The 22,925-nt window shown below is 42.2% G+C and overlaps 1 protein-coding gene across 7 annotated transcripts in view; it reads left to right on the top strand.

Annotated features, from left to right (window-relative positions):
* The first annotated feature begins 835 nt into the window (after positions 1 to 835).
* The window catches only part of EPHB6 (EPH receptor B6), a 66,470-nt gene continuing 44,380 nt past the window's right edge, over positions 836 to 22,925 (top strand). For 4 of the 7 annotated variants that reach the window (XM_064724282.1, XM_064724263.1, XM_064724271.1 and 1 more), the window contains exons 1-2: positions 1,050 to 1,148; positions 19,663 to 19,881. In XM_064724282.1, coding sequence (XP_064580352.1) covers positions 19,788 to 19,881 — 94 coding nt within the window. In that variant the 5' untranslated portion in view covers positions 1,050 to 1,148; positions 19,663 to 19,787. Of the gene's footprint in view, positions 851 to 1,049; positions 1,149 to 1,233; positions 1,630 to 19,662; positions 19,882 to 22,925 lie in introns of those variants that run through there. The other 3 variants (XM_064724255.1, XM_064724244.1, XM_064724293.1) reach the window with 3 other exon arrangements.

The raw sequence follows: 22,925 nt of genomic DNA, 5'->3' as shown, positions 1-22,925 counted from the left end.
TCTTTTGGAAAAACTAAGAAACCCTCTTTGATTCACCCACATGACTGAAGTTTGTCAGTACCTAGAATCAAGGAAGCACCTTGCCTCTGACATTTCACAGAATCACAGTGTGGGTCAGGTTGGAAGGGATCACAGGAGGGATCATCTGCTCCAACCTTCCTGCTCAAACAGGATCATCCCAGAGCACGTGGCACAGGATTGTGTCCAGATGGTTCTGGAATATCTCCAGTGAGGGAGTCTCCATAACCTGTCTGGGATATCCATCCCAGCACTCAGTCACCTGCACAGTGAAGAAATTCTTCCTCATACTCAGGTGGAACTTCCTGTTCATCAGTTTCTGCCCACTGCCCCGTGTCCTAGTGCATGGCACCACACAGAAGAGCCTGGATCCACCCTCAACACCCTCCCTGCAGACACTTAGAGACGTTGATGAGCCCCGTCTCAGACATCTCATCTAAAGGCTAAACAGGCCCAGCTCTCTCCAGCCTGTTAATAAATCTTTGTAGCCCTCCACTGGACCCGCTCCTGGAACTCTGTGTCTCTCTTGGACTGAGGAGCCCGGAACTGGACACAGCACTCCAGAGGAGCCTTTTCAAGGCTCAGCAGAGAGGAAGCATTGGAGAGTAAGCACAGATGCACGAACTTGAGCCTGGGTTATACAGACCAACAGGAGATGGCACACAGTAACAGGGATTTCAACAATGTCAAGAGAGACTGACCAAGGATCAGACTTGTGCAGCCACACTGTCCTTCCTGACCTGGACGTGGCAGGGGTAGGGGCTGGGCCAGGGGCTCGGCCAGAGGTTGGGGCACAGCTGCGGCCGCGCTCGGGATCCGCGGAGAGCAGGCGGTGAGGGAAGACTCTTTTGGAAAATCCCCCTCTGGAAGAGGCTGCCTGGGGGAAGCGGGAGGGGTTCGGCAGCACAGCCTGGGATCGCGAAGGGAAGCCGGTGCCGCCCAGTGACCCGCCCAGCGGAGCGGCTCCGAGGGGAGGCTGCCGGCGGCCGGGGGAGCCGGCGGGGCGTGCGGCACACAGGATGGCGATGGGCGCGGAAGTGACAGGAGTGGCTGCAGCCGCCTCGGAGTGCGGGATCTCGCAGCGCCCCCACCCCCATTTGCCGTCGCTGGGCTTCTGCGAAGGAAAGCAGGTCGGGGGGGCGGAGAGAGAATGGAGGAGGGGCACGGCGAGGAAGGGAGGGAGGGAAGGGGGAGAGAAAGCGAGAGAGCGAGAGGAGCCCGGAGAAAGGGATAAGGCAGATCCTGGGAAGCGAGAGAAAGAGAGACTCCTGCAGGAGGGGGACCTGGGCGGGGAGAGGACATTGCCGGTGAAGGGCCTGGAGGGGAGCGCAAAGATCGGGACTGCTCACAAGCATCCGACTTGTTGAAAGACGTCGAGCGAGGCCAGAGGCTGTGCCCGGGGCCGGGGGACAAAGCGGCGTTGGGCGCGGAGCGAGAGGGAGCTGGCGCTGGCCCGCCGGGATGGTGCAACTCGAGCGGTGAAAATGGTCTTTGTCCAACTTTTCTGATGCCGGGAGGCCGGGCGGCACGGCTCTAGCGGGAAGGGCTCCTGCGAACACTGCTCGAGTAATGCTGGGAAGTGGAGGGGGTGTTGCTGGAGTCCTGCACAAGGTACCGTGGCGGGCGGGCATTGTGAGTCCGGCCGGAGCGCACGGAGCGAGCGGGACGTGGTGGGGGTACCCGCGGGTCTCTGCCGTCCGGGGGAGGGAGCACAGAACAAACGGGGACTACTTCGAAAGGGGTTAAAACTCCTCAGGCGATGTTCTTTTTGCTCCTTTCCCGGTGTGTGCTGTTCAAAGGCGGCGTTACCGGGACCCTCCCCCGAGCGCACGCCTGCTGTCAGGTGCCGGCCGTGGGCACGGGGAGGACAGATGTGGGGAATCGGGTCACGGCCTCTCCGCTCACGGAGACTGCCATCATCCCCAGTGCCCTTCCACACGGCCGTGGTGCCTTTGGTCTGCTCCCACGAGCCTTGTTTCCCCTCTCTCCAGCCCTGGAGAACCGTAAGGAAATGCTGCCTTTGAAGTCTCTGAAGTGGGGCTTGATGGATGCTGGTGTGGGTTCGCGATCCTCGTGGAACGACACAGGGGAGGCTGTGTGGCCTTGTCTATGGGTAGGGTTGCTCAGCGCTCTTGTGGGGGACAGATGGCTGTATGAGTGCTTGTGGCAGAGAAAAGCCATGTTAGGCTATTTTTCAAGGAGATGATGCAAGTTACTACTACTCAAACTAAATAAATCTCTGAATGTGGGAGGGGCTGTTGTGATGGGTAATTTTAATTTTGCCTTTTGTGGGATCCACTAAGATGATTTCACTTACTCTGGAGTTTCTCTTGCTATTACCACACTCATTCGGTTGGGAAGGAGTGTGAGTATCACCTGCCTTTCCTACAACTTCCAGAAATCGGAGAGTGAAGATGGGGAAGCAAACTCCTCCCAAGGGGCGTCCTTCACTAGCAGTGATACCAAGTCATGCAGATTCATGACGAAGGAGAGTGAGGGGGCAAATGGAAACAACAAAGTCAAAGGAGAATTAGCTGCCACCAGACACGTCTGTTAGAGACACAAATCTGTAGCCTCAGCTGCAATGAAGGAGGAGGCTTCCTTTTTCATTGTTTTATAGGTTCTAATCCAAAACATGGAACTGGGTGTGGGTGCACCTCATGTTTAGTCACAGCTCATCCACCTGCCTTAAGCCATTAATACAAGATTTATTGGCTACTATTAGGTATTTCTTCATTCCCAGTTTGAAATAATTCCAATGCTGGTGTTCCATTGGGAGAAGGAAAGGAAAAGATAATCTGCAATCTAATAATCCTTCTCACCCCATCTCATTGCAGAAAAAAAATACTGTTTTTCTCTAGAAGTTCATTCCCTAAATTCAACACCTTGCACTACTTCAGTTTACTTTGCTAATGTATTGGCAAGCTTCAGATAACTGCACATAATTGCATCCTTTCCTTTTCTGCCTTTTTACATGTATGCTCTCTGAGCCAAGTTACACAGGTGCAGTTTTTAATTCCTTGACTTGTGTGCCCCTTTAGCCACTAAACATCTTTTCTTGTCTTCTGAGTTCTCTCCTATTTGACATTCTTGCACTGAGCTGCTCAGAATTGTTTACATGGCCATGTGTTTTGATTTTTGGAAAAAGCATCACTTTGGAGCACTTGATATTGTATGAGGTAGGATTGTATCTCTTTCTAATTTAATCACTGAAACCCCACAGAAAGTCATGTGTTCTTGCATTGTTCTGAAGTTCTCAGCTCTTCCAAGCTGTTATCTGTGGCATGAGCACCTTAGGACTTTTTGGAGGGGGCTGGGGAGGAGATGTCTAATTCTTTTTTCTTTTGCCCAAGGCTGCTACTGTCTTTGCCTCCCGTATTTTTCTTGGAGGCTGACCAATGGCACAGTGTAAATCCTTTTTGGGGGGAAGGCAGCTGGTGGCTCCAAGGAGACAGCTGCTTATTCTCCAGCGTGCTCCCATAGGCTGCCAGCAGATGTGTCTGATGAGGGAGCTGATCCCTTAGCCCATTGAGAATTGTCTTCCTTACGCCTGTAGGGATTCACTGTGTGGATCCCTCTTTGTGCCCAGGTGCAGATGGCTTCCCCTTCTCCCCTCTGATATTGCATGTGCCATATGCAGAGAATCATGTAAGAGATTAGTCTATTTCTCCCCCCCCTTATCTCTTGTGCCTCCAATTAAGACAGTTTTGGTTTTTGGCCAACTTTCCTTCCCTGGATTGTCAGAAGATTTATGCATACTTTTCCTCTGGTTCAGGAATGCTCCTGTCTTCAGATCTGCTTTCCCTAAAACCTTAGTTTCCTTGTATTTCATTATCCATCAGCAGTGGCTGTGTAGAGGGTTAACCTGAAGTCCCTACAGATTAGTGCAGAGTGCTTTTGGAGCACACCTAAGGTTGCACAATATATTTTTATTTTTCATTTCTGTGGCCATATTGCATGTGTTTACTGCACACTTAAACAGCAGAAGGTGGAAGAAGTACAAATTGGTGGTCAAGCTAGAGCTTTATAATGTCATTTAGCCAGCAAACAAGAGGGCAGTGTCTTCTAAAAAGGGTGCTGTCATTAAAAAGTATTTATTAAGAATATTCCAGATTGTCTGGTTTTAGTCATAAACATGTGATGATTTTTTTCAAAAATCTCAATGACTTATTTCTGTGAAAAGTTGATTAAAGGTTTAGGGGGAAACTGATGAGCCCCTATAATACTGTCATTATTTAGTCTTGTTTGCTGTTGGCTTTTTCCTCGGTTGGTTTTTTCCTTTTAAACTTGATTTAGTATTATATTACAGTTATATCTTGCTGTTGATTTTGATTTTGTTAGCAAGTTTTGTATCATCTTACAGAAATACAGGTAAGGTATTTCTTCCAGCTACCGACTGCATGCATTCAGCAGTTTTCCAACTCATTGTGACCTTATACTTTAGCTTCTACCTGATAAATCTTGGGTTGGATATCACTCTTCTCTCATGTTTGCTCTTTGGCAACCATGCAGTGTCATGGGCTTCAGGGGTGTTCACAAATGTAACACAGGTGTATTTTTTAAATAATTTTGTAGATGTTGTACAACAGCAAACTAGCACTTTTTCTCCAGTGCTGCTGTGTAAACAGACCCCCAAAAGGATAAAAGCTCCTTAATTGCTCATGTCAGCCACAGCAGTCAAACATGTGAGCAGCAATTCTGTAAGAAAAAGCCATTTCATGTTGTCACTCTTCTCACACTTGATTTATACAAGGAGTTTTAAACTTAACAAATAGCTACACTAGTACTTCCTTCTCAGAGTCACTCTGTTGTGCTTTCAAGAAATACTCCTCTGCCACCAGAAACAGAATTTTATCGGAAGGGTACTGTTAATATATATTGTGTTTTAAAAAATACAATTAAAATGCATGTACTTTTTGGAGATCTTGTCACCTTATTTTATACTGAAGGTGCTGTCTTGCCTCTTAAAAAGTCATCACGGAGCAAGCTGATGCTTCTGTCACAGAGGTCCTACTTGAAGATTGTTCTTGAGACCACTTCTGACAAAAGCTCTTCTAGTCACTGGTTTCAATTTTCCATGCCTCCAGAGGCCCCTGTGCATTCTGCTGCTCAGGCCTGCTTGTCAAGAAGATTTTTGTTCAGACGTTTCACATGCACACCCCCACGTCCGTGTGCACGCGCGTGTGCGCATGCCCGTGTGTGCACACAGCTGCGGGCAAAGAGCAGGAGAAGGGCTGTCCTGGCAGCAGAGAAGATGCTGGGTACCGTAAGAACACAGCCTCTCCAGCCTGAAAACTGCAGTCTTACATGTAAAAGCTGAATCCTTAAGCTCTTGATTCACCTTAGGATGGAAATTCTTGCCAGCCCAGACCTGCACATTGAAACATACATGACTTCATTTTCAGACAGGCTTTTTTTTTCCCCCCCTGTCTCCTTAAGCTTGCCAAGTAAATGATTCCTCTGCTGATTCTGCAGTTTCCAGGTACAGTTTTTTGCTCTGTGCCATGTCTCTGGAAAATATCCAATGTGTCTAAATCATGTAATTAAACCCTAGAAGCTAAAGACTGAGAACTACTGGCTCTTTGTAAGATATTTCTGTTTTAGCATACTGATGTTTCTCCAAGTTACTGTAAAGCTTTCAAAGCTCCCTAAATGACCTGATCTCTCTCCCACTTACTGCAAAACACTCACATGATATGAATCTGTTTGGCCCAGCTGACCACTTCAGAGGCAGTGTGTAGGATACTGACGCCTGTGTGGAAGCCTTTAGCATCAGGCTTACCACAGGCTCTCTCAGATCCTGGGGATGTCTGCAAATGGAAGCATGGTTCCTTGGCAGAACTCTCTTATCTTCTTAACTATTCTCTAAGAAGAGAGTGGGATGTCACAAGAGGGACAACATTACAGATCCTTCTGGGCTGGTTTTGAATAATTTCAATTTGGAAATTCAAAGTGAGCTGTTTATAAGACTGTTTAAATTTCCAAGTGTTAGGTTTCACTCACAGCTAGGATCAATTTCATTCCAGTACGCAGAATCTGGAATGCTTTCTGCACCAGGAAGATGTTTGAAATTACTCCTTCTTGGGTTTGAGCCAGGAAGAAGCTGCTGGAAGCACAGCTGGATTGGGATGCATGCCTGTAGTTGTCTCCCAGATGGTCCCTTCCCTTCCTAATGTCAGTAGGCTTTCAGCTGGTGCCAGCAGCAAGGGGGATGCAAATACGTACTGACATTTTCACTTTTCAGTGAATTTGCTTAATCCCGTTTGGTGCATGTGTTGTCCATAAAGGGGCTACCATATCAGCAGTTAGCACTGCCATCACTATGGTGTCAGGAATGGAATAGTGCTGTGAGGAATGTTTGTTTCATTGCTAGTGCTGAGAGGATCTTAGTGGTCTTCTCCTCTTCCAGTATCTAACCACGTCAGAAGTACATAAAGATGTTTTCATGTGATGTGAGAACAAATTCTGGTGACTTGAGTGTAAATCAGCAGTCTGTTAAAATCTAGGGGATAGGTAGAGGCTTTGACAGAGGGAATTTTCTTACTTTGCACGTGCCTTGTTCTGCTGGGACATGTATGTGGAGTCAGATGCTGAAGAGTAATTAGTCTTCATTTTGAGCCTTACTGTAGCTACCTTTTTGCTTGGGGCCCCAGGCTGAGCACCAGAAAGACATTTGGTGAAATAACGTAATGGGAATGATGCATGACTTGTGCTCCTTGTTTCAGTCAGAAGTTCTCTTAACTCAGACTGCAAGAATGGTGTTGATGGCTGTGTGTTTCTCATGGATGATTTTACCACTCTTGAATTAGAAGTGGCTCTGGATGGTCTCAGAGAACTGCAGGTTCTTGGAAGACCTAAGGACATCTTCGGGCAGAAGATGGAGGGCCATGAAGGGAGGGCCAGAAAAGGTCAGGAAGAGGGGTGTCCTCTTCTGAAGACAAGCTGAGATTGTTCAGACTGGGGAAGACTCTGGAGTGACATTATTGTGGCCTTCCAGTACCTAAAGGGGAGAGAGTACCTAAATGTTCCGGTACCTAAATGTAAGAGAGCTGGAGAGGGACTTTTGGCAAGGACCTGTAAGCAATACAATATCTGGGAAAGACTTCAGACTTGAAGGGTTAGTGTAGAGGAAGGAATTCTTTACTGAGAGAGTAGTGAGGCTCTGGAACAGGTTGCCTGGCGAAGCTGTGGATGCCCCCTTCCTGGAGGTGCTCAAGGCCTGGCTGGATGGGGCTTGGAGCGACCTGGTCTAATGGAAGGTGTCCCTGCCCATGGCAGGGGGTCAGAATTAAATGGTCTTTAAGGTCCCCTCCAACCCAAACCATTCTGTGATTCTGTGAAATCAAATTAGTGACTAGATCCCTGTTACCTTAGAAGAATAGCTTTTAAAAATTGTCTCCTAACTAGATTCTTTTGATTATGTCTAATGGGTTACCCTGTGTGTGTGATGACAGAGTGTGAAGAAAGCAAATCAGTCTTCAGAAACAGAGTAAAAACAAAAATGTTAAATTCTTTAAAAGAATTAAGCTAAAACAGATCTTACTCTGTTTGATAAATTAACACCTACTGGACAGTCCTAATTGAAAGGATCAGAATAGGGTCTGTTGAATTGTATATTTCCTGCTTCTCTTGGCCAATAGTCTGTACCAGGCCACTGTACCAGGCCAGTGTTGAAAAGCGTTGTGTATATGAAAATGAGAATGGGAAGGGGAACTTGCCCTAAATCCTTAGAAAGTTCTTTTAAAATTAGTTTTTAGATTATTTTTTAAAGGCTTAGCCTTCCCCTCTTCCACTCAGATCACAGCATATCAGCCTGGCATTTTCTACTTTTTTTTTCTTTTGTGCCTCTGAACCTGTGGTGTTGAAATTGTACAGTCCCTGACTTCATGGCACTAATGCAAATGCACAGAGACTATTTGTGTTTGACTGTGTGAACTTGGGTGCCACAGCACTGATGAACTGGGAGCTCAGTGAAGAGCAACAGAAGTGATTAGGTGACTACAGGGAATTTTTAAAATGCTATTAAAAAGCACTAGCTTACTGATGAGTGAAAAGGGTTTGCTCTGGAGTAGCTAGAGTACCTAAAAGACTATTGACAGGATTCTAGGCAATGTGCTGGCCAAAGGAAAAGGGCTGGCTCAAATTGCACAAAGTAGATGGGTTGGGGTTCAGTATTAAGGTGTGTTTTCTTCCAGCAAAGGTCTACATAGATTGTAGAAAGTCATGGAAGCCTTATTGCTAATAACATTTAAAACTATGACTAGGAAAGCCTAAAGAAATACACCAACAAAAATCCTGCAGTTGATATGGGACTGTAAGCCAGATGTTGACTCTAAATAAAGGTGCCCATCCCCCTTATTTCATTTCTATTATTATAGTTTTGCCATCAGCTGGGGAGGTACTGCCTTCCTGACAGAAAACATGTCTTGGATCTGCTCTGTTAAGACCAAGACTGGTTGATATCCAAGGAAAGGAAGTGGTGTATTGTACTCACTCCATTTTAAATGTAATCCTTTGGTTTTGAGGTTGAATGTGGACGTAACAAGAGCAGTGAGCCCCAGCATTCACACTGAAATATAAATAAGCCTTTGAGACACAGAGGAGGCAGGATGAACTCTGAGAATTATGTGTTGTTGCTTTCATCTCTGGCACAAAAAATAATACAAACATGCATTAGAAAGAGATGCTATGAGCCTGAAATATCCTTCTACCGTAACCTGCTTGGCCTTCCCTTTTCCTCTTAAGACTATTTCTGTTCTGCTGAAGTATTAGTGGCACATAATGTCCCCATTTCCTGAGGGTGGAAACATCGAACTGGAAATGCAGGATGGAGGAGGAGGGAAGGACCTGAGAACAAAATTGGCTGCTCTTCAGGCTCTGCCAGTGGCAAGTTCAAATTTTTGGTGGAGCTCTCTAACCCACTTTTGCTACACATGGGCTCTTTCTGATGCTTCACTAAACTCAGGTAATTGTTTCAAGCAGTCATTGCCATTCAGATCATCTCTTCTTTGGAGCATTCATCTGATTTCTTTTCTTCAAGCTACTGTTTCTGCTTCAATTCCGTCTCAGTTGTCTTGTAGATGAGAGCCAATTTTGGGCAACCTGATTCCCAAAATCAAAGTGAAAACCTGGTTTTAGCCTTGAATCAACATGAATCATTAGTGTTGTTCTCTAAATAATCATCTAGATGGTGACAAAAGTTGAAAGAAACTTAGTGTGAAAGACCAAGTGAGATGTTTCTGAAGTCCAACAGAACTTCTGTAGTGTCTGTTCTTGTTGCTCAGTTCAGTCATTTTTACAGTGAGACCAAGGCACTAAGATGAAAGACAACTGAGTCTGAATGAATATTATGGGTTTCAAGACTGGGACTGAAGACAGCAAAACTGGAGAAACCATATATTTTCTTGCCTTGGTTGTAGATCTCATAGTTCTTTTCTCTGTGTTCTCAAGAGGTTGCTGCCAAGGCAGCTCCCTAATTGCCTGTCTGCACAGTGAAGTAACACCTCCTGCAAAAAATGGCTGTAGACAGACTGGAGTAAGTGTTGGTGTGGTGCACTTCTCAGAGTATGACCAGTGCAGCACAGGGTTGTTTTGTGATGTTGTAATACCTGACGAGAATGTGAGACTCAGACTAGTGGTAGAACAGACAGAATTCCCATCTTGGCAAACAGTGGTCATAAAAGAATGACGGCTGTGTAGTAGAGCTCTTCTCTGGGCCATTTTCTCCCTCCCTCATAGCTTCCTAGTTTTGTGCATATATTTCCACATCAAACGCTCTAATTTACGTGCTGGAGCTAAAGCTTGTATATTGTACAGCCTGTTGGTGCAGTCAGCAGAATGTAAGGGAATCAGCTTGACTGAATATAATTTTTTATTCTCACTCCCATTTGGGGAATATGCTATGTTACAGCCCTCTGTTGGGGCAACCTTATGTACTCAAAAACTGGTGTTTGTAATTCTGTGGGGTTATAACTAGATGGAAGGTACCTGGTAATCATTTGCATGGAGTGAAGGTAGGAAAGTAGGTTTGGACAACAAGGTCAAAGCAGTGAAAAAGTCAGTAAAGTGATCATGCTTCAGTGCTTTTCTGCCTTGTTGTTTTACAAAGAAGCATTCTTGCTTCTCTTAACAGGAATAAAAACAGTGATGATAAATAATGCTAGTAATTAACTAGTTTTAAAAGTAGCCTCTATCTGCAAATGCATGAAGCCAACAATTTGTGAACCAAGCTCTATGACAGCCCAAGGCTGTGAAACTGATTAAAATGGAAAAAAGTAGTTTTAATTAACCCTTAAATTATGAAGCACATTCTCTGAAAACCCAAGCTGCCTCATTGAAGCCAGACAGGAGGTTAATAAAAAGAGCTGCACTTAAATTAAGATGCTTTAATATTATTAGTCCTTTCTGTAATCTGTTTTGAAATGACAGTTTCTCCCATGGAATGAAAGGCAATTTCAAAATGATGGGAATTCCCATAGAAGAGGAACATTATCTTTTAACCGGCTGTCAGTGCTGCCACTATATCCCAACAGGCAACATAACCTTGAATTCTGTGAATACAAATGACATGGATTTTCTGCTTATGCTAAATATTTCTTACTGTAAAACCCTCGTGAAGTCAAAAGCAAAATTAGAGATGACGACAGTGAGCATATTTTTGCAAAAATTGAAGTTCTTTAGTGCCGCTGAAGAAAATATTAATCCTTACTAAAGGATTTTGCAAAGTGGTCCGCAATGAACAGTTTAAGAAAAGTATTTTCAGCTTGTTCTTTTTTTCCCTCCATTGTATCTTTTGAGTGTTTGTGCATGGATCTCGCTTCATATATTTCTAGACATGCCATGTAAGGCTACATTCTTAAGTTACAATGGGAAAGAGCATTAGTATAAAGCATCTCTTTTCTTAGACTTATTAATATCTTAGTGTTGCAAGCCGCTCTCACTTTTGCTCCTGCTCAACCCTTCAGGCCTTTGATTTCTTTTCCAGTGTGTCCTGAAAATGCCTTTAAGGCTGTTGTGCATCTCTGTGTTTGGGTTGTCTTTGCAGATTTGCAGTTGCATTTGCAGACTTGGTCAGCAAATGTCAAGGTTATTTTTCTGATTTGTGGCATTGCTTGTCTGGCCATTGCCAACACTAAGCTTGGCTTCTTTACCACTTTCCACCCATCAGCAAACAGAACTTGGTATACAATAACTTTAATTTCACTTGAAAAAAAAAGCATGATCAGCATCGCTGAGTAGATGAGAACATGGTTTTAGGGACATTCTCTTTACGTCACTGTCGTGGTTTAACCCCAGCTGGCAGCTGAGCAGCACACAGCTGCTCGTTAGCCCCCACCCTCCCACCCCTCCCATCCCAGTGCCATGGGAAGGAGAACTGGGAAAAGGTAAAAAACATGGGTTGAGATAACAACACTTCAAACAGTCTAATAATTGTAGTAAAATAATAATAATAATGGTGACGATGTTGATGATGATGATGGAAAGGAAAGGAGGAAAGGGGGAGAGAGGCATAACCCCCAAAAACTACAAGTGACTCATGGTACAGTCTCTCACCACCCGCTGATGGATGCCCAGCACATCCCTGAGCCATCATCAACAGATCCTGGCCACGTCCCCTCTGTTTATGTACTGAGCATGACATTCCAGAGTGTGGAATATCTCTTCAGCCTGTTGGGGTCAGCTGTTCCTGGCCATGCTCCCTCCCAGTTTCTTGTCCATCTCCTCACTGGCAGAGCATGGGAAATTTAAAAGTTCTTGATTTAGAGTAAGCTTTACTTAGCAGCAACTAAAACATCTGTGTTATTAAGAGTATTCTCAATCCAAAACACAGCTCTGTGCCAGCTCCTAAGAAGAAATTTAACTCTATCCCAGCCAAAACCACGACAGCAAAACATTCTTTGTTTAATAACCATTTATGAAAATGTGTTATTTCCCTTCCCCTTTTAAATGAAGAAATAGGATGCATCTTTTTTCTTGTTTTCAGACGTCTTCTATTATAAAATTTCAGTGAATTTTGAGGTGTTTGTTTAAAATTAAGTTGTATCAAGAAGGAAATTTTCAAAGAATTTTTAGTACCACAGATTACTTTCACCTGGAAGTTAATAATGTGGTGATCTTCTGGGATACTTGAGACTAGTATTCTAAACTTAAAATTCTGTACTTAGAATTTTGGAAATACAACATTTTACATAGTGCTTAACAAAGGTTTGCAGCTGTGCCCTAGAGTTTGTGAATTGCATATTTATTTCTTTGCTGAAGCCTTATGTCTTCCTTTTGTACAGATGAAAGTATAATTGTCGAAGATAAATTATACTTGAAGTTGATAACATCATGTGTATTTCTACATAGATAAAAGTGCAGGGATCTGTGCACAGTTGTACTGAGAGAGGTATCCTGAGGAATTAGAGTAAAATCAATAACAGGACAGTGAAGCCATACCCAGTGGGTACAGTTGTCATCTTCTCTTTCCATCAAAGAAGATAAACGTGATGGACAGCTGTTAATTCATTTCCCCCTGTTTGCACAGTCTCCTTTATTTACAGTATGAAAATTCAAAGGGAGTAATTTCTGTATCACTTCAATTCCTGTTACATTTTAGAAGAGTTTCCTGTTATATTTAGAGAAGAAGCAAGTAATGGATAACATAAATAACAATTAATTTCCTCACATTTTTCATTCTATAATGCTGTTAATATTCTGGAGCTGGGATTTTGCTTCCTGGCCTTAATGTTAGAAACTTGACTATAATTGCCAATGTTTCTTTGAAAACGACACAAATCAGTATAAAAATTGTCAGTGAAGTCAAATCTTGTTAGGTGGGAAGAAATTGTTTTCAGGAACTTAGTTGTGTTTAATATGTATGTAATTCAAGTACATAATAGATGGAAGAAAGAATCCGTATCTTTAATCAGAATATTTTTTTAATTGCTGTAGTTTCAAGACATCAGTGTCCATCTTTGTTAGGCATAGCAAAACATGATGTGGAGGCATTGAGAAAGGCTCCAGAAACACGGGACAGCTGTGAATTAATTTTACTTAGGAAGAAAGACTAGATTTACAAGCCAAGCTGTAGAGCTGCTCTAGCCAAGTGTGCCATGGCAGAGCAGAGTGATTTAAGGGAAAGCACTGTAGTTATCTAAAGAGATGCTAACCTGGCCTCCTGTGTGGGTTGGGAGATCGCAGAGAGGCTCAGAATCTCCCCAGATACCTTCAGGCTGCACCTGGGGAGTCATCGGGAGGGAGCTGTTCTGCTGTCCATAGCTCCCTTTTTAATTAGTGCAGGTCTTAGTTACCCTGGTGAACATGATTCAGCTCAGTCCACTGACTGTAGAGGTCATTTGAGTCATTATGCTTCTAAGTTGGGCACCCTTTTAGAGCCTCAAGGGTTTAATAAAAATTCATGAAAATAAGCATCTCTTTCTTCCCTTTAAGAGCTATGGAAGTTCTTAATTTGGATACCACTAGGAAATGTATAATCAGAGCATGGAAGATCAGCTTCACAACGCCTGGTGTTTCCATGGTAAACAAGGAAATAAATGCCTTTCTTTGGAGAACATTCAGAATCAGCTTTTGGAGTCTCATTGTATACTTAAGGGATCCCAAGAGGAACACACACAACTCTAGATAATCTGTAGGAAGCAAATGATCAAGCCAGCTATGAAGTATGCTCTTGAGGCAGTATTCCTTTAAACTTAGTTATACATTTCATCTAGAGCGTTTCTCTCAAAATTAAATGAAGCAACTGAACAGACTGTAAAAAATCCACAAGGTTTTTTTCCATGAATCTTACACTCTTCTCAGATATTTTCAAAGTAGTTCGGAGTCATTAAAAATAATCTCAATTAGTAACAGAGGATAAAAAGATATACAGCAGCTATTGAAATTATCTGTTTATTTAGGCAGTCATTTTTCTGTGGTGCTTTATGTGTCCCCGTAATAGAATTTTTCAAGAAAACACATTAACTTCATGATATTAAAACCCTGAGCGATAAATTATGTGTTGCTCCCCCCCCCCCCTTCACTTCCTGTTTGGGGCGTAGAAAGATTGCTATGAATAGCAGTTATTGTAATTATTGTGTAAGAAAGAAGGTAGGCAATATTATGTCATGCTCAGACTGCTGGACAGGCACTGAGTGACAGCTTTTCATAACAGCATTGTGGATTTTATCCCAGTGAGCCCTGCTGCAAGGGCATCCCAGTGGCAAAGGAGCAATTATAGTAGGACAGAACCGGGGGCAACAAAGGACGGGGGGAGGCCTTTTGCTTGATGTGTAACACTATCATGATTCCCTATTTATCATGAATGAGAGGTATTAATTCCACTTTTTGTACTCTGCCTAAATGTGATGAATCAGTGTGCCGCACAAATTAATTGGAATAGTAGTTTATTGACTCTCCCAGATGTTGTGCTCATTTATCTTTTTAATGGTTCTTGCTGAGAGATAATATTAAGCTGATATGAGTCACAGTGCAAAATGTGCAGGAGGAGGAAAGACTGTGTTTGCAAAGGTACAGCATTTTCTCTACACTGGAGAGTTCTTGAGGTGCATTTATTTTCCATCTAGGTCCTTTGTGTGAGGAATAAGTATGACAAATACAGGGAAAATTTGTGGAATCAAGTGTAGCAGAGGGAAATTAGACCCATATAATGATTTCTACTGTGAAATAGGCCTAGAGGAGTCAGTTAACAATGAATGAGGAAGAAGCATTGTTCCAGTGGGAGGAAACAAGATGATTTGGAAAAGTTCTTGGAACAGATAAGAAGAATTGAAAACATAAAAAATTTGGCACTGTTACGACTTCAGCTTCTATTAGTAGAACAATATCAAATACGTAAAAATACTTTGTTGCACGAGGATAGACATCTTTCCAAATCTGTTAGAAGTTCAAAACAGGGCTTGGATGAATTCCTAAGGAGATACTAAAGTGAATCAATTGGGAGATATTCTCTGGTAATCTTTGTCTTACATTTGTGGATACCGGAGGAAGAGGAGGAAAGCGGGTCACATAGAGGTCAGGCTTGCAAGCCATCTGCACACAGCACCTCTTCCTGGCACTGGAGACACGGAGAAAACTTGGCTTAGGTGGACATTCATCTGCTTCTGCATTTTCTTATGTGTTGAAGTGTAGAACTCAAAGAAACAGCTATATTCAGGCCCTCATCTTTTCTCCAGAAAGCTTGTGCAGTACATGAACAATCCTAGATTTTTTCTTAATCTGAAATGCGTGCCTGAATTCCTCCTGTGGAAGCCAGACAGATGCATGGTTCTGATGAGTGGTTAATGCTATTTGATGTCAGGTTCTGCAGGTGGTGTCTGTCAGAGGGAAATAGGGTCACTGTACTTTACTTTCTGATCTGAAGTCTGTGTAGTAAGTTAGAATGTGCTTCAATGAAGGTCTGTCCAAAGTTTTATGGTTGGAGTCAAGAGGTTGAGAAAAGGAGGGGTTTTGTTCAAAGCGTAGGTCCAGAAGAACCTGTGGCCAGCGCAGAATTAACACAGTTTATCTAGCTGTCACTGTTTTTGATCAGTCTCAGAGTGCTGTGCAAACCCCAGAAGAATAAAAAAGCAGTCCATTCTAAGGGGACCCTCTTAGGTTTGTCAGGTGCATGACCATCTCCATCAAGACTCCAGACATATATCATTGGGGTGCTCTCAAATAAGTGACTGCACAAACCTTGGTGCAAACCTTCTTCCTTTCTTAAAAAAAACACATGCACTGATGGAAGGGAATTCTCGATTAATGCTGACCTGTTTGACAGCACTGGTGCCCTATGGCTCTTCAGGTGCCATCACTGACAATGCTTGAACTTTGAGGGAATCCTTTATTTACATAAAGAAGCTGCTGCAAAGCTACTGGCTGCATGAAGTGCTTTGCTGCAGCTTGGGTGCAGCATGGACAGACAGCCGCCCTCTGTGACAGAACTCTCACAAGCACAGAACTGTACTACTGTCAGCTGTTTTAGCACATGTGGGAGCACTATCACTGCTGAGCATCATTTGCCTGGAGATAGTTCTGAAATGTTCCCACTTCAAGATTTGAGTTCAGAAAAAGTGAGAAATTACAGCACCGGCCCTGTCTGGTGAGAATAAACAGGACTTAAACAGTGCCAGTCAAGCCAGGAATGCTGTTTCACATTCAAGGCTTTCCAGCTGAAATGGCTTGTGTTTTCAGTCTTGGGTAGAAGAAGCTTTGAGGTGCTTGGCAAGAGCTGACTCTCTTCTGTTGAGATAGGAAGCAAAAGAGATCAAAGGAGATTGTGACTACATATAAGGAAGAAAAAAATCCCCAGTAAAAAAAAAAATTAAATTTCCCATTTCAATGCTGCTACAGAAGCCCCAAAAAGTTGAGGAATCTCCATCCTTAGTGATGTTCAAAACTCACCTTGACAAGCTTCCCAAGGAACTCTACTCCCTTGCTTGTTGTTCAGCTAAGAAACCAGGATTCTTGGAAATAGTGGTGGTGATTGTATTTATCTCTTTAACTGGGAACTCAAACACAAATTTTGGTAATCTAGGTACCACAGTGATGGTGCCAAAGTCATGATAGCTTTGGTGAGTAATGTAAGGAGACAACCCAGAAACTTCCGTCTCCCATCTCTTGGAGCTTGGATTTACAGTAAAAATAATATGAGTGGTCTTTTCTGGCTGCTTGGGATCTTCACAGTTTTATAGGGTTGAATCATTGAAAGACATTTTAATCCTCAGGAACTGTCACTTCTCAGTTTAAAATTTTCAGGACTTCCAAGGAGATAGAAATCATTCTACTAGCTAAGGAAATATATGCCTAAAAATAGGTTATCATAAGAGGTTTGACAGCTCGTACATGAGTGGCAAGTTCATGTACTTGGAGGAGAGAGAGGAAGAGAAAGGGTATTTAAGGAAGTTCTTCAAAGGATCCTGTCCACAGAGTGTGTATTGCTTTGCAGTTGGGTTTGGAGGAGTGTGGGGAATAGTGGATTCCATAGCAAAGAGAAGTAATCTTGCTGAAAGCAGTTTTGGAGCAGGTAACTAGCTGAGGCGGCCATGGAAAGGTGCTTGTGTGGACAAGAGGAGAGGGTGGTTGGAAAGTTGGGATGGTTTGAGGTTTCTGTTTACGTAGTTTGGTGTAGGGTAGAAGTAGTAGGAGAACTAAAGAATGAAAGATGAGCGTCTTTGGGTGTAGTCAGATTCTGTACACATCAAGTGCTTGGGGGAAGGGCAGGGCCGTGGTTAGCAATTTGGGGCTTGGTACTCTTTAATTCACAGAGGCTAGTGCTTCCCTCCTACTCTCCCTTAAATGCTTCCATAATGTTCTCTCTGTCCTTCATTGTGGAGTAAGCATTTTTCATTGAGGTGTGGAAGAGGCAGAAAAAAAAAAATTAAAAACCCAAAACCTAAAAAAAAAAGTTACCTTTTTTATCTGCTAAATCACAACCAGCTTTTTGATTTAGCCACAGTTTATTTTGAGAAAAATAATTGCCAGCCTAATCCAGACAAAGGCTGCATGATTCCTCTTGAAGAGCAGTGTAACTTTGGTGGGATACAGAGGAAACCAGGATAAGACAAAGAGATGTTGTAAGAGAGATGTGCAGGTGAGCAGGGCAGCAGAAGAACAATTGGTTTCCTTGGAGCCAGAAATTGTTTTGTGTCTGGTTTTGTGTATGAGGGATTTTTTAGTTATATCTATTTTGTGGTAATTTCAATGCTTTGGTGGGAGATCCAGCAGCCAAAGTGTATTTGGGTTCTGTTTTCTGCCCTGTGACTCCGACATTATGTGACATGAGAATATCTGAATTGCGAGCTGTTTTCAAGCCTTCTGCAGATAAATGAGGTCCCTTGACTGAAATGAGAGTGTTCTTCAGTTTGTTTGACCTCTGTTCCTGCATTTGCTTGCCTTCATTATGAATCCTTATAAGTCCCCATCTCTTAGGATTTCACTGGTTCAATAAAAAACTTACAGATATTATAATATTATAGCTTGCCAATACAAATGGTGAGCATTTATGTCTCCATGTAGAGGTGTCCTGCAGGCTTGATTTTGGTGTGCCCAGTCTTAGTTTTGGTGGCTCAGACAGCATCTTTACTCCTTTTCCAGGCGACTACTGTTGTGTGCTTGGGTAGTTGTTTCTGTAAAGAAGGACTTTCTGACTTTTCACCCTGAAATTTTCTCCTCTTTGCAGTTGCATCCAGTGGTGTTTTTATACTGTGATGTGTTGTGTTGTATACATGCTTCATAAGTAATATGCAGTGCCTGTATTCATCCTCACATTTAATCTTAATTTTTTCTCAGTAATAGTTAATGATTTTATTTTTCTCTTTCCTCAGAAGTCATGGACCAAAACTTTTGCCTCTTGCTGAGATCCCTTTAGTTTCCCTACATTTTAGTGATGCCCAGAGTGCCTTTGGTTCATCTGTCTTGGGTGCTCTAGGTTCTCACTGGGAGCAGCAGAAGAGAGAGCTGTTCCATCCTGCCCAAATTTCTCTCCCTCTCAGTAAAGCAAATCTAATTGCGCTCTGCTGCCTTTTCTCATATTCCCCAGGCTGCTTTTTCCTCTGCTATGCCCAACTTGCTCAAATCCCCTACTGCAAGGTTTTCAGATAATTGCACTGAGGCTGCCCCTTTTAATTACAACTCTTCCCCCCTCCTCCCCTCTTTCAGCCAAGTTATTGAGCCATTTCTGTATATTGCCTGAGACATTTTTCTTTCTCCTTAGCTACGCTTCACTGTCTCACTGAAGACATTGGAGCATTTTCAATGCTCTGCTCAAAGAGCACCTGAAGAAGAAAAACATACTGGCTTTTTGCATGCAACCTACATATTACTGTGATATTTCTCTGTTGGGCTGAGAATTGGACAGATGGAGCTAGAATTACCTTGCTTAGCAAAATTGTTATGCTGTATTGATCTAATGCAGTGCTGGATTAGGCTACATGCTGCTCCCTTACTGTAAGATAAGCTTTTATGTCAGGTTCTTAATGGTGGTGGTAGAGTTTTATTTTGATTTTTTTCCCACTTAAGATAATAAACTTGGACTTGTGTGCTTTTTCTGGCTGTAATGCAGGCTCCCTGTTTGACCTTAAGTATCACAGCGTTTGCTTCCTCATGTACAAGATATCAATGGGAAAAATACTGTCCAACTTAGTAGTGTTGTGCAGTCATATGCTTAAAGGGACAAATGCCTGCATGTGAAATGCAGTACAAGTGTGTCAGCTGTGCAGATTTGTGTTGGCAAAAACTCTCCTGTCATGGCTACTGCCCTGCAGAGTCCTTAAAAGGCAAAGTGTAAACTGCAAGAGACAGAATTTGAAAAGCATACAGGGGAAATGGAATGGACACCTTCCAAGAAACATTGCCAAAGATGCAGAAAGGATCAGGACTTCAGTAATAGTACAGCCTATACTGTGGTAGAGATTAATGTTGATTTGGGAACCACACCGTCCCTGATGCCATTAAAGTCTCAAAATCTGTGTGTACTGGCAGTGCAAAAAACACCTGTGACTGACTGAAGTCTTGAGGGATGAGTATATGGAAAATACTGGGTCTGTGCTACTCCTTTTTAACCCATATCTTGGAAGGAGTAAATGATGGAATGGGTGTATAAAAACTAGTTTTGTGTTAGAGTGACCTGATTTCTGTTTCTACCTTCTGTTTTTTCCTAAACAGCATTTCTCTGCAAAGACCTCTGTGCTTTAATTTCGAAAGGTATTAAAACATTCCAAGAAATCTCAGCCTGTTTCAAGAGAGTGGTGTGTGCTTGTTGAAGATGGTGGTATTTACAGAGAATCTTCATGGATTCTAATGCTGGCATCAGTGCAAGAAGAGTGTCGGGAATGGGTTGGCTCTGGATGGTCTTCTTCTTTCATCTAGTCACCTCATTAGAAGGTAAGAACAGATGTTTCACATCAACTTTAAAGTGTTTTCTGTAGAGGTTAAAAAAAAAAAAAAGTGTGCTCTCCAGTATGCTTATATCCTATATATCAGATGAGCATTGAGCACATGTCTTTCTGTTTGATGGTTGATCACTATCTCTTAGGATTTAAAAAGTTATTAGTATTGTTTCTGGTGGGAGAGGCAAACCCTCTTATGAAGGATCATTAGTGAGCATTACTACTATCTATCTCAGAAGTGACTGCCTCAAAGAATAGATTTTTTTTAATCCAGGAATAAGCTCCTTGTTTATGCTTTGTGTGTATTTGATTCTCGTGTTTCTGTTCTTGCGCCATGTTTGCTTTGTGAAACAATCTCTGGACGTTTATACCGTTCGAGAAGACAGCACCCAATGGGCTGAAATCAAGAGTTTTTGTCTCACCTCTGAAAAACTTGCCTCAAATAATAGATAGGAGAGGATGTTCTGCATTAACAAGAAGAGGCAGTTCACATTTAGCCAGCAGAAAGGAGGGAGAAAGCACTGGAGGCAAGGTAGGGAAAAGGTAGGCAGGGGGAAAGAGGTGCCAAGAAAATGGTAGAAGAAAGAATAGATGATAGAAGGGGGGGCGATGAGAGCAGGAGATAAGATGGGAGCTGTGGAAGAGAGTTAGAGAAGGGCAGAGGTACTGTAAACAGTCCCCTTGTTTGTTCCAAGAATATCCTTGCAGCTACTTGTGCTCAGTGAACTGTACTGCTTTGTGATGAATGTTCATCTCTTGCATTTCTGAGAGCCACTGAAAGAGGAGAGGAGGGAGAGACGGAATCAAAGGGAAGTAAGGAAAGACCTAGAGGAAAGGAAAGGAGAATAGTGTGAGATCTAATAAAAAGAGGAAAGCTTGTTAAAGCATCCCTTCTCATAATAGGAGGGGAATACAGTGTGTGTGAGAAGTTCAGAGGCTAAATAATTTATGTAAGATTATAATACAAATTCTTAAATCTCCGAAATTCTGTGAATTGCTGATTTTAAAATTGTATTAAAAATTACTGTGTAATTCCTTGTGTAACTGGTATAGAAATGAGATAGAAATTCTCTCTCCAAATGTGAAGTAACTGAGTGATGCCTGTACAAACGAACATTTTTTGAATTCAGTGCTCAGTCCTGAAAGTTTGTAAAGATAAAAAGAGTTTCAAAAGCACTGTGTGATACAGCTTCACAGATCACATAGTTGACCTGCCTGGATTAAAATAGGACAGTAAAATTCTGCCTGTGGAGAGGAAACAGTAAAGGTGTCCATGAGCTGAACTTCAGCTCTCAATTCAGGGTCAAGGGAGTCAGCATCTTCATTGTGACTGTACTGCATGGTCCTAAGTTTGCACTTTAAAGCTGATTTGCATCTCAGAGGTAAGTATTTTTGTTGTGGTCAAAAGTCAAATAAAAATTATATGGTAGGGGAGGAAAGTCTGATGATAACTATGTGGAAAACTTTGCTTTAGTGCAGAGTTGTCCATAAGGAAGAAAAAAGGCCCATGGCTTGTTTGTTGACTCATTATATACAGCAGAAACTTGAAATTCAGGTTTCAGATTTAAGTTGAAAAATATAGGGAATATCCAGTGTGGTCTTCAGTTTTTGTAGAGCTTCTTAGAAGTTTTAGATGGTGTTTAAAACACATTTCACCTCCAACTAAAGAGAGTTGACTGAGTGGGAAAATGAATCAATCAATTCTTCCTAGTGTTTCTCGGGCATTTGAGTTAAAGTCTGAATGTAAATCACATTCTGTCTCAAACTAAATGTTGTTCTAACTTTGAAATTTTCTAAACCTTAATGTTAATCATTAAGGAAAGAGGGAGAAGCTGTAGAGAGGGGAAGTAGCCAAAAGATTCAGACTGTCTTCGTATGCATTATGAAGAGAGCAAATACTTCTTAGGCAGAATGCTTCTCAGACAGAAAGAAGACAGCATGCTTTTACAGGACCTAATGGGAGTTTAAACACCCTCATGACTCAGAAGTGAAGAAGTTCTTGTAAGCAATTGAAATGATTTTGTTGGTATTGGTTTTAATGCATAAAAAGGAGGCATTAGGCTGAATGTATTTAATATAGCTCTAGTATTTGGACATACTGATTTCACCAGGAATGAGCATGTCTGTGCAAAGTTTTCTAGACATGATTTTTACACCAAAAAAAAGCCTGAATGGAAACTTGAGGGAAGACTGGTTTGAAAACAGAAAACATTTATATATGGGGGAGGGAGGGGGTTAGCTTTATAAAAGGAAACACAATTGCACAGAAGTTTTCATTAAGATCACATTTCTCAGTGTTTATAGCTCTGCAAGAGTTTTTTGAGGATTTGATTTTGAGAGCATTACTTTTGAACTACATACTGGGTGAAATAATGGATTTTTCCTTTTTCTCAAAGCTACATAAAGAAATACAGTAATTTTATTTCTTTAAAAATCTACACATGTATGTAATTACAGTTTATCCCTGAGAATTTAAGTTAACATTTTAGGTTAACCTTTCTGATTTTAAAAGTTTGTGAAGCATAGAATTTAAGAATGCATGATGGGCTGCAGTCAAGACAGGTGAGAGCAAGTGATAACTTGTTAATGAAATAGCTCTTGCTAGGGCACTGAGATCAATTTTATGTGGAATATTGGTTTTGCTTTGATGGAGTTCTAAATGTCTACAGCTGTAAACACAAGCAGAGTTCATTTTGTAGAACTCATTAAATATGTTCCAGAGGAATGATGTGTTCTGTCTGTAAGTGATTGTATTTATTTTACAACAAGCTCTCAAGCCTGCAGAGTCGCTGGACAGTCTTTCTAAGTATCTTCCAGAAATTCAAGACATAGAGACAATAATTCTTCTGCTTTGGTAAAACCTCTTTGCTTTAAGAGTATCTCTTTGGCAAAAGGGAATACGGAAGAAAAAAGGTAGTGAGGTCAGACATTTCATTTTTCCCCTATTTTTTCTACTAGCTGGTTGTTGTCTTGGGCTTTTGAAAATAATATATTGATTGCTCAAATTGGCTTGCCTTTGAAGTGGAGGAGAATATACCT

Source organism: Zonotrichia leucophrys, chromosome 1 (genome assembly GCF_028769735.1).
Source record: "Zonotrichia leucophrys gambelii isolate GWCS_2022_RI chromosome 1, RI_Zleu_2.0, whole genome shotgun sequence".
Lineage (NCBI taxonomy): Eukaryota > Metazoa > Chordata > Aves > Passeriformes > Passerellidae > Zonotrichia > Zonotrichia leucophrys.
This window is presented reverse-complemented; position numbering and strand designations above follow the sequence as displayed.